Here is an 11,155-nt window from a genome sequence, read left to right on the forward strand (position 1 = left end):
GCAGCAAAAAGAGGAGGGTGCGCCACTCCACAACACGGAGGGACACGAGGCTGCAGCCACTCCACAACACGGAGGGACACGGAGGCTGCAGCCACGGGCTCACATACTGCACAGGGCCGACTGGTCTCATCCGGTCGTGCAGAGCCACTGTGAATCAGAACCAACTTCATGGCCCCGACGACAACGGTTTGGCACCAGCTCGATGGCACCTAAGACAGGTGGACTCCTGTGGACCTTATGTATCAGGGGACAAAACACTGTCCAATGCTTTCGACCTTTTCCCGGTCACTGGCATATTTCCGTCCATTGGGTATTGCCTTCTGACCTGGGGGCTCCTCTCCAGCACTCTGTGGAGTATTCTGTTGTGAGCCAAAAAGTTTTTACTGCTCAATGTCCCCAAGCTTCCAGGCTTTTTTTCCCAGTCTGTAAGTTCTGCTGATATCTGTCCACGGCAAGGATCTCTCCCAGTAGATGAAATTGTGGAGCTCATCACAGTACCACGGCCAGCTGGGTGGCCTGAAGAAACATCTAGAATGGATAAATTCATAGGGACAGGAAGCAGATGGGAAGTTACCAGGGGCAGGGAGCGGGAGAATGGGGAGTTATTGCTTGCGTGAGTTTCCGTTAGGGGAGATGAACAATTTTGGAAATAGTGATGGAAGCACAACTTTATGAATGTAATTAATGCCACTGACTTTTACACTTAATTGGTTAAACTTTTATGGTTGTTTTATTACAATTCTCCAGATTACTTTTGGATTTCAAAAGCCATGAAAGGAAAGATACTGGAACGTTTTACTCAAGGGAGGCGGAGCTTACAGCGTCGCCTCAAGGAAGGGACTACACTTCCCATGGTGCTCTGCGGCGAGAGCAGCCGGCCTCCCGACAAGCTCTGCGCCCCGTACGCGCCAGCCTTAGCAAACCGCCGGAGAAGGCCTCTCGTCGGCCCGGAAGATGGAGAGCGGCGAGGACGCAACTGGGAGGCATCGCCTGCACTTGCGCCCCGATACGCTGCGCGACGCCGCCCCCGCCACGCTGCACCTCCTGCCCTGCGAGGTCCTGGCCAGCCGGCCCGCCCCCGTCGAGCGTTTCTTCACCCCTGCCATCCGCCAGCGGGCCGACGGTTCGTGCTGAGGCGGACTACGTCTCCCGACAGCCCCCGCGCCCGCGCCCCTCGGCGAAGAACGCCGCAAGGGCTCCTGGGGCTCGTAGTCCGCTTGGAGGTGGCGGGAAGCGCCTCTGGGTTCTGGGACTCAGCACTTCTCTTTCGCAGGGCTCGAGGTGTCGTTTCGGGGCCGCACTTTGAGAGGCGAAGAGGTGGTGGTTCCGCCTGGCCTCGCGGGCTACGTGATGGAGGCGGACGAGAAGGCAGAGGTGTTGACAGGCTTGGGGAGGAAGCACAAATCGAGGGTCGAGGACGACGGCGAGGGGCAGACTCGCCCAGAGCCGCTGGAGCGGGGCTTCGTGAGCAGAGGGTGCCCGGGCAGGGAGGGGGTGCGGGTGGGAGTGGCGTCTCCAAGCTGAGTGGGCCCCCTCCCCAGGACCGCTGTATCGGGGCGACGGCCAGTTTTGACCGCTTCCACCTGTGGGGTCTGGAGACCATCCCCGGGCCTGACGCCAAGGTGCGTGGGGCCTTGACCTGGCCTAGGCTCGCAGCTGCAGTAAGTACAACCCCCCCAAGGGGACTGGACACTTTAGGGCTGGGGAGCACAATGGGGTCAGATCGGGGCTTCCTGGAATGCCCTAGGAAGGGATAGATAGCATTTTGAGCAGCTGCAGCCACCTGATCACAGGGAGTCTGATAGCACCCCCCAACCCCGCCCCCTCTTGCAGGTTCATGCGCCCGTGCCTGAGGACTGAGGACCAGCCACCAGACTGAAGCCACTGACCCCTGGACACAGCCCCTAGCAATCAAGCCATGTTGGAGCCCCCTGCTGCCAGGGCCCACCCAGAAGCCGACTCAAGGGCCCTGACCTGTAGAAACCGTTTATTGTTGGGGGGTGGGGGTGGGAGTCTGCTTTCTGCAGCCGGGCCCCGCCCACTCCCAGCACCTGTTTTACAAAAGAAATCTTTACACCAAGCCTGTCCTCACTGTACACAGCTGCCGGCTTCTCTCTGGTCCCTGGCCCCGCAGACAGCTGCCCACGGAGTCTGCCCGAGGCCTGAGCGTGCTCTGGCGCTGGCCCTCCAGTCCTGCGCATCTTTGTCCTTGGGGGGCAGGCTGGGCTTTCAGCCCCAGGGGGCCGTGTCTGGTCACCACTTCCCCCTCTTGCTCCAGTCCTTGGGAGTGAAGTGCAGACACTTGGAGTCGATCCGGAGCAGCCGCTTGAGCATGGCCCGTTCGTGCCCGTCCACGATGTCCTCAGAGAGTGTCAGGATATACTGGCCCTGGGCCGGGGAGCAGCCGGCAGGTCAGCCTGCGTCCTAGAGCTCACGGAGCTGCCCCTCCCCCCGGGCCTCCTCCTACCTTGTAGTAGTTGATGAGGTTGAGGTACTGTAGGGTGGAGATGACGTCCTCCTTCTTGATGCTGGTGATCTCACTGATCTCGCTGGGGAGGGGCAGAGGTCAGCGCCCCAGGGCCTGCCCCTCCGCCCAGGCCACACCCTCCCCCTCCCACCCAGCAAAGCCAGGCCCTGCAAGCCATGGGTGGGCCAAACTCACTTGATGGTGATCTGCGGCCGCTCCCCGCTCTCCGACTTCAGCCCCATCAGGATCTCCAGGATGGTTTGGGACCAGTAGCTTCGGTAGGACAGGAGGCCGAGGTCTGAGAGGGGCTTCTCGGGGGTCCCGGTTTTCCCTTCCACTTTGGAGAGCTCGTAACCTAGAGGGTGGAGCAGGAGGGCTTGCGTGGGTGGTGGAGGTTGACTTCCTGGGTCTGGTCTTGGGCCGGCCACCTCGTTCTGTGGCCTGCCTGGGTGCCCATTTCCTCATGAAGGACTATGAAAGAACCCATTGCACAGGACCGCCCATGCGTCAGGTGCTGGCAGCAGCTGGCCTTTACCAAGCACCGGTGGGTGCTTTGTAAGGAGACGAGTAGCTAACATGAGCGTGCTGATGCAGCAGGGGAGGCCTTGGGGGCTCTGAAAGACTGGCATCTGGAAGGAAAAGCCACTTTTCCTTGTCACCCCTGCGACCTACTGCCCTGAGCACCCAAGAGGGGGATGTGGGTGCGTGTGAAAGCCCCTCTGGCCAGCCCCGTCAGTGGCCCCACGTCCTGCGGGCTATGAAGAAGCAATCAGCAGGAGCCACGTGCTTGCCCAGCGAGAAGGAGGCCCTCCTTTGCATCCATGTGCCTGGCCGACAGCTGGTGCTCGGACTGCGAGGGGCAGCCAAACCCCAGAGGACTGTTGGGCACTGGGGATGCCCTGCAGAGCCAAGTGGCTTCCCACCTCTGGCAAAGCTAATCCTTCTCCCATCAAGCCACCATAGTGGGCCTTTGTCCCTCTTGCCCAACTGCCTCTAGGCTCCCCAACAATGCAGGGTGATTGGCTGTCCATGTGAACGTATGTATTCAACTTTATGGGGTCCATGTAGGTCACTTGGAGGCCCTGTTCACCTCAGCCATGGGTGACACCTGGGGCAACTTACCCTCTGAGCTGCCTGAAATGGCACTTAGGGACGGCCCTTTGTCAGAGCGGACCCCCACCTATCCAGGCTCAGGGCTTCTGCAGGGCCACTTTGAGCATCTGCTACTCTTCCAGGCTCACCGTCCTGGCTCTACCTGGACTCCACCTGATCACGAGTGTTCCTCAGATGGATTAAGACCTCGGTCAGTGCTGTGGCTCAGCCAGCAGCTGCTCTGCTCTCCCTGCTGGGGGGGCGGGGGGGACGGGACTAGGGAGCTTGAGGGAAACAGACCGTGGAGCAGCTGGGAGGGAGGGAGGGGTCTCGGAGCTGGAGAGGAAAGTGCACCCAAGTGTCTGTGTGATGGGGAAGGGACTGGACCCCAAGGGCTTGAGATTTCTGTGCCTGGATACAAGGGGTGGGGGGCAAATCCATGGGTGTTGGCCATCACATCTGTGTGAGTGGGCACTCAACAACTAGTGTCTGCCAGGTGAGGGTGGTGGCTGGGTGAAGTGGCAGTGGTCCTGGCTCAGGAAGGTGTGGGTGTTTCGGCAAGTTGGGTGGTGCTTCGAACCTTGGCCAAGGACCAGTTGGGGCTGGGGTGGGGGCGGGCAGCCTGCCCCAGGCCTCTTTCTGGCTTGGGGACTAGAGACCCGAGCATGGCCCAGGTACTCACTGAACTCGATCAGCAGTTTGCCGTAGCCTCGGCGCTGGTAGGGAGGCAGCGTCAGGATGCAGGCCACGTTGTAATCTTCCGTGGACTCCTTCTCCTGGAGAAGAGGGGGCGGTGAGCACGGGGACAGCCCTGGTGGGGCAGGCTGAGGCAGCGGGGTGAGCACTGACCTTGGAGAAGTAGCCCACGATGTGGAACCCCTTGCTGTCGTACTCCGTCATGACGTAGAAGAGGAAGGGGTCTGTGTCGTAGTATAATGTTTTGTGGTCCAGGAAGCACTTGGCCAAAAGACACAGGTTCTGGGAGTAGCTCTGCGAAGGAGAAGAGCCATCATTAGGGCCGTGGCCATCAGACCTCGTCTGTTTATCCCGTGTCGGCCCCACGTCAGGGCTTGGTGTAACAACAGTTAGCACACTGGGACAGGGCCGGGGCCCAGACGTGTGCGAGAAGCTGTGGTGTCTGGGGACATCCAGGGAGTCTCCCCTCCCAGTCCCATGCCAAGGGGCTGGAAGTGAGGGAGCTTGACTGTGGACAGAACAGCCGACCCGCACTGCTACTGCGCCTCTGCTTACAGCCCCTCTTGCATTCAGGTAGCACTGCCAGTACCCCCTGGGCCAAGGCCACCCTCACTGTATTGGACAGTGGTCAATGTGACCGCTTCTTCTGGGGCTGCCCCTCAGCCCAGCCTGAGCACTCCTGCCTTTCCAGGTGCCTGCCTGCTCCCCACCTCCGTAGGCCCAAGAAGGGGGGAGGTTCACTCAGTCTTCATATCAGCCCACCTCCCTCACAGGTAGTCACCCCACACCACCCCCACTGACCTCATTCTTAGCGACTGCTCTCCCCACACTCAGCCAGCCAGCTGGGTGCTCTCTGTGCCCGCCCCGGCATTGATTGCTATGGCTCTGTCGCACAGCACTGCTCTGAATTCCTGCCTGCGGGTGGTGGGGCTCTGAAGCCTCTGTGACCACCGCGTTGTTAAGGTCCTGATAACCCGCCCCTTGACTCATGACACTTGTTATGCTGGACCTAAGAGTTGATGGCTCATCTGTCTCCCCGGGGCTGCAGGCTCTCAAGAGAGCAGAGGCTGTCCTGGTGCGTGTTCCTGGGCAGGAAGAAGCTGTATCCCCTCATGCCCCCGCCCCCTCCAGCCCCAAAGACACGCCTCCAACAACTGACCTTGTTCTTCCGGCCATCGATTTCAAAGAAGGAGATGGTGCCCTTGCGGTAAATCTCGTTGCCCGGAGGGTGCCGCAGGTCGCACTTGGTCTGGGGAGGAGAGGAGGGTCAGGGAGGATCCTGGGCACGGGGTGCCGGGAGAGCCGTCTCTAAGGCTGGGAGCCCTCGTACCAAGTGACGCTGCAGACACTTGAGGCTCCGGCCGTACTTGAGGCAGAACTCGCAGAGGTAGAGGACGGGCAGCGTGGTGAGCTCCTGGGGGTACGGGGAGAAGTACCAGGGCTTGAGGCGGTGACGGCCCAGCTCGATGCACTCGATGTTTTTCATCCGGGTGACGATGTCGTCGTGACTCCGGTCCGACACCAGGCTGCCAGTCATGCGTGGGGCGGATGGAATGCCATCGGAGCTGTCCTGGGAATCCTGCCCACAGCCAGGGGAAGAAGCCCCCTAGTTAAAGGTGAGGACAGAGCAGGCCGCAACCGCCTTCACCACAGTGCTGCCGGCAGGGGCTCGAGCCCCACTTCCCAGATGAAGAAACGGAGACCTTGAGGTCACCCAGGGACCAGCCCAAAACGTGACCTACCAGGCACCCAATGCCAACACCGCTCCCCAGACCCACCTCATCAGTGCCCAAGCAGTTGGATTTCCGCTTCCGCCCGGGCTGCGCGGCCACTGCCCTACGAGCCGAGCCGTTCTGTCGAGACAATAGGAACGGGGAGGGGGGTGCTGTGAGGTGAGCCACCAGGGGGGAGAGGAGGCAGGAAGAGAAGAAGCCATGGTCTGGGGTACTCACCTGGGGAAACACCGAGGCCGGGGCTGTCTCGCTGGGCACCGGGGTTGCTGGTGAAACCACTTCCACCTTCCGTTTCTGCAGAGAGAAACCAAGAAAGGTGGGTCAGAAGGTAGGGAAGGCGGGACCTGAGAGGAAAGCGAGGTCCCTGGAATGGCTGAGGGTACCGTGGCGCGGTGGCTGGGTTGCAGGCAGGAGCTGCAGGACAGCGGCTGGTCGGGCTCGCTGCCCGGGACGGCCTCCCGCTCCTTGGGCAGGTTGAAGCGGAGAGTGATCTGGACCGGGATTGGCAAGGTCTTCCCGCTGGCCTGGGCGGAGGCCGGCTGTAGAGATAGGTCCAGAGTCTTCCTCTGGGGTGGCATGGTGGTGGGCGGGGGGCAGGGAGACGGGTGTCCTCGGCACCCAGTGATCACCCCCCCCCTCCTGCCCTCTCAAGGACACTGGGACAGGCACTGGATTCGGAAGGCTAGGTCTGCAAGGTGACGCCCCAACCCAGGGGGGGCTGCAGTCGGGGTGGGAGGTTCTCAGGCCTCCTGCCCATCCGGATGCCCCTGAAGCCAAGACGTGAGAGAAGGCGTAGGCAAGAGAGCACAAGAGAAGTGGGGGGGGGGGGGCCTACTCACCACCTCTCTCTCTGGAGAGCCGGGGCGGGACCCAGGAAGCCCGTTCTTGGTGGGTGTCTTGGCCTCTTTCTTGGGAAACTGGATCTTCTTTAAGTCCAGGCGCTCGTGGGTCACCCACTCATCCAGCCGTTTGTTGACTGCAGCAGTGGGGATGGCTCAGGAAGGAGTGCCACCGGCGGCCCCCACCCCGCCAAACGACCCTGCAGCCCCGCCTCGGCCCGTCCCAGAACTCACAGTCGATGTAATGCACGTAGAAGAGCTTCCGACCACTGATGTCTTTCACGCTCAGGATCTCGGCCAGGGCTGTGTGTGCAGAACAGGCGGGAGCCTGAGCGGGGCCAGGCCGCGAGGCTCCACCTCCCGCAGCCGGGACTCCGCCTCGAGCCCCCCACCCCCAGCACGGGGAGCCCTGGCCGGAGCCCCCTCCGCTCTCCGAACGGCACCCCCTCCCCAAGCCCCGCCCTGCCCATCTGAAGCAGCCCCCACGCCACGCCCCTCCGCCGGAGTGCCCGCGCCCCGCCCGCCCCGGGAGCCAGAGGCCCCGCCCCCTCCCGGGGGGCCGGCTTGCCTCCGCCCCGCCCCTCGCCCTCAGGTCCCTTAGCCCCGCCCCCCGACGTCACTCACGCCACTCATCCTCGTTGTCCTGGTTCCGCCGCAGGACAGGCAGGCGGCAGCCCTCGATTATCTCCCCCTGGGGAGACAGCGCGGCGCCAGGGTCGGCTACTGGGGGTCCTCGGGCTCTACCCACCTCCCCTGGCTCCCTCCGCCCCGCCCCGGGCACCGGACTCACCACCTCCGCCATCTTCCCTCCCTCCACTGCCACTTCCGGCTCCTCTGGGCGGCGTCACTTCCGGCACGGAGGGCGCGGGAGGCCCGGGCCTCGCTTAGCCCCTCGACCGGCGGGACCCCTCGAGAGGTGCCACTGCGCAGCGGGGAGCCGGGAGCCGGGCAGTTCAGGCGTCCGGGGAAAGGGGCCTGGCAAGCCGAGGGCCAGGGCCGCGGGGGCGGGGGCGACGGTCCCTCTGCTGCCCAATGATTGGAGGAAAACGGAGCCTGTCACGTGACGCCTACTGGCGCGACACCGGTCACGTGCCCGAGGGGTTCGTGCTTCGACGGACGGCGTCGCGCGGGCAGGGAGCTGCGCGTGCCCGGCGCGGGCGGGGCGGGGCGTGGGGCTGGGAAGTGGGCGGGGCTCCCGGGCCGGGCTGCCCCGCGGGCCCGAGTGTGCACCTCGGCTCTCTGGCGGTGTTGTTTTGTAAACAGCCCCAAACCTCTGGTGTGGAGTCTCTTCTGACCCAGAGTGACCCTGTTAGACAGGGTGGAACCCTAAATCCCGCCAGGAGCCGGCAGCCTCCCCTTATCTTTCACTGGTGGCCCCGCTGATGGCTTTGAACCTCCGACCTTGTGGTTAGCGGTCTCATGCTTCACCCACAGTCCTAGCAGGGCTCTTGGTTTTATGCATTCGATTCCGATTTCTAAAGCAACCAGCCTGCCAGTGAGCCTTGCTTGCCTGGCACGGTTCCAGGAGCTTGGAATAAAATAAATCAGCGGACCAAATGCAGAGCTCCTCTCCCATGGGGTTTAATCCTTGGGGGGCTGAGAAAGAAGAGAGGGGCCCTGATAGATAGTAAATGGTGGTTGGGCCAGTAAAGCCTCACTCCCATCCCGTCCAGCTCACAGGAACCATATAGGACAGTAAAACCGCCCCGCAGGGTTTCCAAGGCATTCATGCGTTTGTTGTTTCAACAGTGACCCTCTTTTCTTGGCTTCCAGAAAGCCAGACGGACCTTCCTCATTTCCTTCCTATTTCCCTGGCTGCTCATTACTAGTTCCTCTTCTTGCCCCTGACCTTCCCTTGTTCCGTTACACAAAGCACCACCCTCCTCCTCTAAACTGACGCAGTCCTTCCTGGAAGCTCCAAACCTGTAATAAGGACGGTTCTGGGAAAAGTTTCAAGGTTTAGATAAAGCATAACTAGCCTGTAGAAGGTATGCAAACTTACTCGACCAGTCCAAGCTGCCTCCTGCTGATGATGTGTCGGGCAGCCAACCATTTCAAATGCCCCTTTGGGAAATCCCCTAACAGTTTGCACTGTCTATAAGCTGATCAAAATTGTAGCCTGACCGGCTCATCTCTTCAGAGGGATGTTCCCTGTTTGAGGGGAGCTTTTCTCCCAACCCAATAAAATCTTTGAACTGGAACTGATTCACTGATTTTTTTGTTTGTTTGTTTCACAAACCTGAGTTTAGTTCCTGGAGTTTTTAATCCCGGGCCTCTTCCTTGGTGATTCCCCCAGCTCAGACCTAAATGCCATTCATGGGCTGGGCCTTTCTAACCTTGTGACTGTCAGCCCAGAGCTCTCCTGAACTCCAGACAACAGGAGGTCTGAAAGGCCTGTCCAAGATCACCGTGTCCTTCCCATCCACTGCCTCCTTTGTTTACGACAACGGTACCTCCATCCTTCAGGTTACACAGATGAAAAGGCTTGCAGTCCTTAACTTCTCTGCTTCATTTAATTGTTCAAGTCCCCTGGGGCTCTAACACTTCTCACTGCCTGCTGTCCCCACCTCCGTCTAGGTGCACACTACCATCGCCTCCTCCCTGAATGAGTTAGTGGCCTTGTACACAGAGCCAGAGTTCAGATGACCAAAACTCGTCAGTGGTTTTCTGCTGATTCCATCAAAACCCAAACCCTTATACAAATCCAGCCCTTCCCCCACCCGCACACATTTCCACTCTGACCCCATCTCCTCTGGACTGGGTAGTTGGAGAGGTCATCTCAAATGTGAGAAGGGTTGGTGTTTTCCTTTGGTTTTTCAGAAGTGGGGGTAAGATAGAACCAGGTTGTATTGTATTCGAGGCGAGAAGGTGGGATTGGCATGTTCAGACACCTTACGTGGTCCTCTGAGACCAACTAATCAGAAGTTCTTCCCACACGGTGAAGGGCACAGCCCTCCCTCCACACGCCTGCCCTCACCGCAAGACACCAGCCACAGGCGCAGGTGGACCCTCAGGCAGCTGTCACCTCTGGCCAGCAGGCAACAAAGTGGGGTTCCCACTGCCCTTCAGGCTTGTTCATCTCATCAAGACTCCTCACGCTAGACCCCAAGAAGGTGCCGCACTGAGGACTACAGTTTGATTCTAGCAAAGGGATACAATTCAGCACCAGCCAGAGACAGACAGACACACACACACACACACACACACGGTCTGGGGGACCTGGGGGGTGTCCCATCCCAAAGGTGACTTTATCTTCTATGTTGTCCTTCCCACGTGGAGTCAGGATGAGCCACCCTCAGTCCACTGATGTGAAACCACACGCAGAATGGTGCTAAACAGGAAAGCTCACCGGAATTTGGGACTTCAGTGTCCAGAGTGGGGGTGTAGAGAGCTACACATTGAGTTGCCCACTGGACGGTCTGCGGTTCGAACCACACTCCACGGAGAAAGATGAGGCTGTCTACTTGCGTGAAGATTTGGTCTCAGAAACCCAAAGGGGCAGTTCTGCTGTATCCCATAGCAGGAGAGAGACCCCCCCTTTTCCCAAGGGCCATTTATTTGTCTCTTAGTAACATCATTAGTAGGCCATATTGGGCAAACGTCTTGTTAACTCTTCCCTAACATGCTGACTGGGACGGCTGCTTTATGGTGGGACGGCGACATTAGCGGGATTGATGAGTCTGTGGGTTTTTTGACGGCCCGTGGGCTGGATGGGTGTGTCCTCTAGGCTACTGAGTCAGAACGGACCCGATGGCAGTGAGTTTCCGGTTTAATGGCTGGTTGAATCAGTAGCCATACGATTGAACCCCATCTCCAGCACCCCTCCTCCCTGGAGATGGGGCTGACAGCATGGGGCTCAATGCTCCAGACTTTTCATTATTACCTGGAGTTCTTTCTGGAGTGGCCAGCCCCCACCCTGAATTGTCTCTTAGCACAAACCCTCTAGGGTCCACCATGAGGGGCCCACCTCACTGGCATAAGCCATCAGCGTCAATCAAGAGTAGCACATGCACCCCTATCACAAGATGCAGAACAGTGACTTACTCAATACGACCCTTCCAGCCATTGCTTTTGTACCTCCCACTAAATGATGGGATAAAACAAGCACTCAGCTACCGAGACTGATGCTGACTCATGACCTCCCTACAGGGCAGGTTAGAACCGCTCCTGCGGCCTTCTGAGACTGTAACTCTTTACAGCCTCATCATTCTCACCGCTGGTGGCTATGCATTATGCTGTAAACACAAGGTCAGGAGTTCAAACTCAACAGCCTCTCCATGGGAGCAGGATGAGCTATCTGCTCCCATAAAGGTGTATTTTTTGTCTTA

General features: G+C 59.7%; 2 protein-coding genes across 6 annotated transcripts; one reads left to right on the forward strand and one right to left on the reverse strand.

The window, feature by feature from the left end:
- Positions 1-915: 915 nt before the first annotated feature.
- Positions 916-2,087, forward strand: RNASEH2C (ribonuclease H2 subunit C). 2 transcript variants are annotated; one of them, XM_004713535.2, is made up of 4 exons: positions 916-1,123; positions 1,274-1,464; positions 1,542-1,661; positions 1,834-2,087. In XM_004713535.2, the coding sequence occupies exons 1-4, from the start codon at positions 955-957 to the stop codon at positions 1,858-1,860; spliced, it is 507 nt and encodes a 168-aa protein (XP_004713592.1). In that variant the 5' UTR covers positions 916-954; the 3' UTR covers positions 1,861-2,087. The 2 variants fall into 2 exon arrangements, with proteins under 2 accessions (XP_004713592.1, XP_045153182.1); XM_045297247.1 differs by having other exon boundaries at positions 1,542-1,622.
- KAT5 (lysine acetyltransferase 5) lies at positions 1,969-7,650 on the reverse strand. 4 transcript variants are annotated; one of them, XM_004713532.2, is made up of 14 exons: positions 7,618-7,650; positions 7,452-7,518; positions 7,062-7,130; positions 6,828-6,964; positions 6,372-6,527; positions 6,208-6,282; positions 6,034-6,108; positions 5,586-5,834; positions 5,415-5,504; positions 4,409-4,549; positions 4,242-4,335; positions 2,663-2,822; positions 2,468-2,549; positions 1,969-2,388 (listed from the first exon to the last, which is right to left on the reverse strand). In XM_004713532.2, exons 1-14 carry the CDS (start codon positions 7,627-7,629, stop codon positions 2,254-2,256), a joined length of 1,542 nt encoding a protein of 513 aa, XP_004713589.1. In that variant the 5' UTR covers positions 7,630-7,650; the 3' UTR covers positions 1,969-2,253. The 4 variants fall into 4 exon arrangements, with proteins under 4 accessions (XP_004713589.1, XP_004713591.1, XP_004713588.1 ...); XM_004713534.3 differs by lacking the exon at positions 6,372-6,527 and having other exon boundaries at positions 7,618-7,649; XM_004713531.3 differs by having other exon boundaries at positions 7,452-7,629.
- Positions 7,651-11,155: the final 3,505 nt, after the last annotated feature.

This window comes from Echinops telfairi, unplaced genomic scaffold, assembly GCF_000313985.2.
Source record: "Echinops telfairi isolate 266 unplaced genomic scaffold, ASM31398v2 ScPeMD7_7417;HRSCAF=8455, whole genome shotgun sequence".
NCBI classification, from domain to species: Eukaryota; Metazoa; Chordata; class Mammalia; order Afrosoricida; family Tenrecidae; genus Echinops; species Echinops telfairi.

Excerpts from the sequence above, each read along its gene's own strand:
- KAT5 (XM_004713531.3), bottom strand. The coding sequence starts at position 7,629 with ATGGCGGAGGTGGTGAGTCCGGTGCCCGGGGCGGGGCGGAGGGAGCCA. Across the intron at positions 7,131-7,451 it reads GGACAACGAGGATGAGTGGC|CCCTGGCCGAGATCCTGAGC; the intron begins GTGAGTGACGTC and ends CTGCACACACAG. Across the intron at positions 4,550-5,414 it reads TCGATGGCCGGAAGAACAAG|AGCTACTCCCAGAACCTGTG; the intron begins GTCAGTTGTTGG and ends TCTCCTTCGCAG.
- RNASEH2C (XM_004713535.2), top strand. The coding sequence starts at position 955 with ATGGAGAGCGGCGAGGACGCAACTGGGAGGCATCGCCTGCACTTGCGC. Across the intron at positions 1,124-1,273 it reads CATCCGCCAGCGGGCCGACG|GGCTCGAGGTGTCGTTTCGG; the intron begins GTTCGTGCTGAG and ends TCTCTTTCGCAG. Across the intron at positions 1,465-1,541 it reads AGCCGCTGGAGCGGGGCTTC|GACCGCTGTATCGGGGCGAC; the intron begins GTGAGCAGAGGG and ends CCCCCTCCCCAG.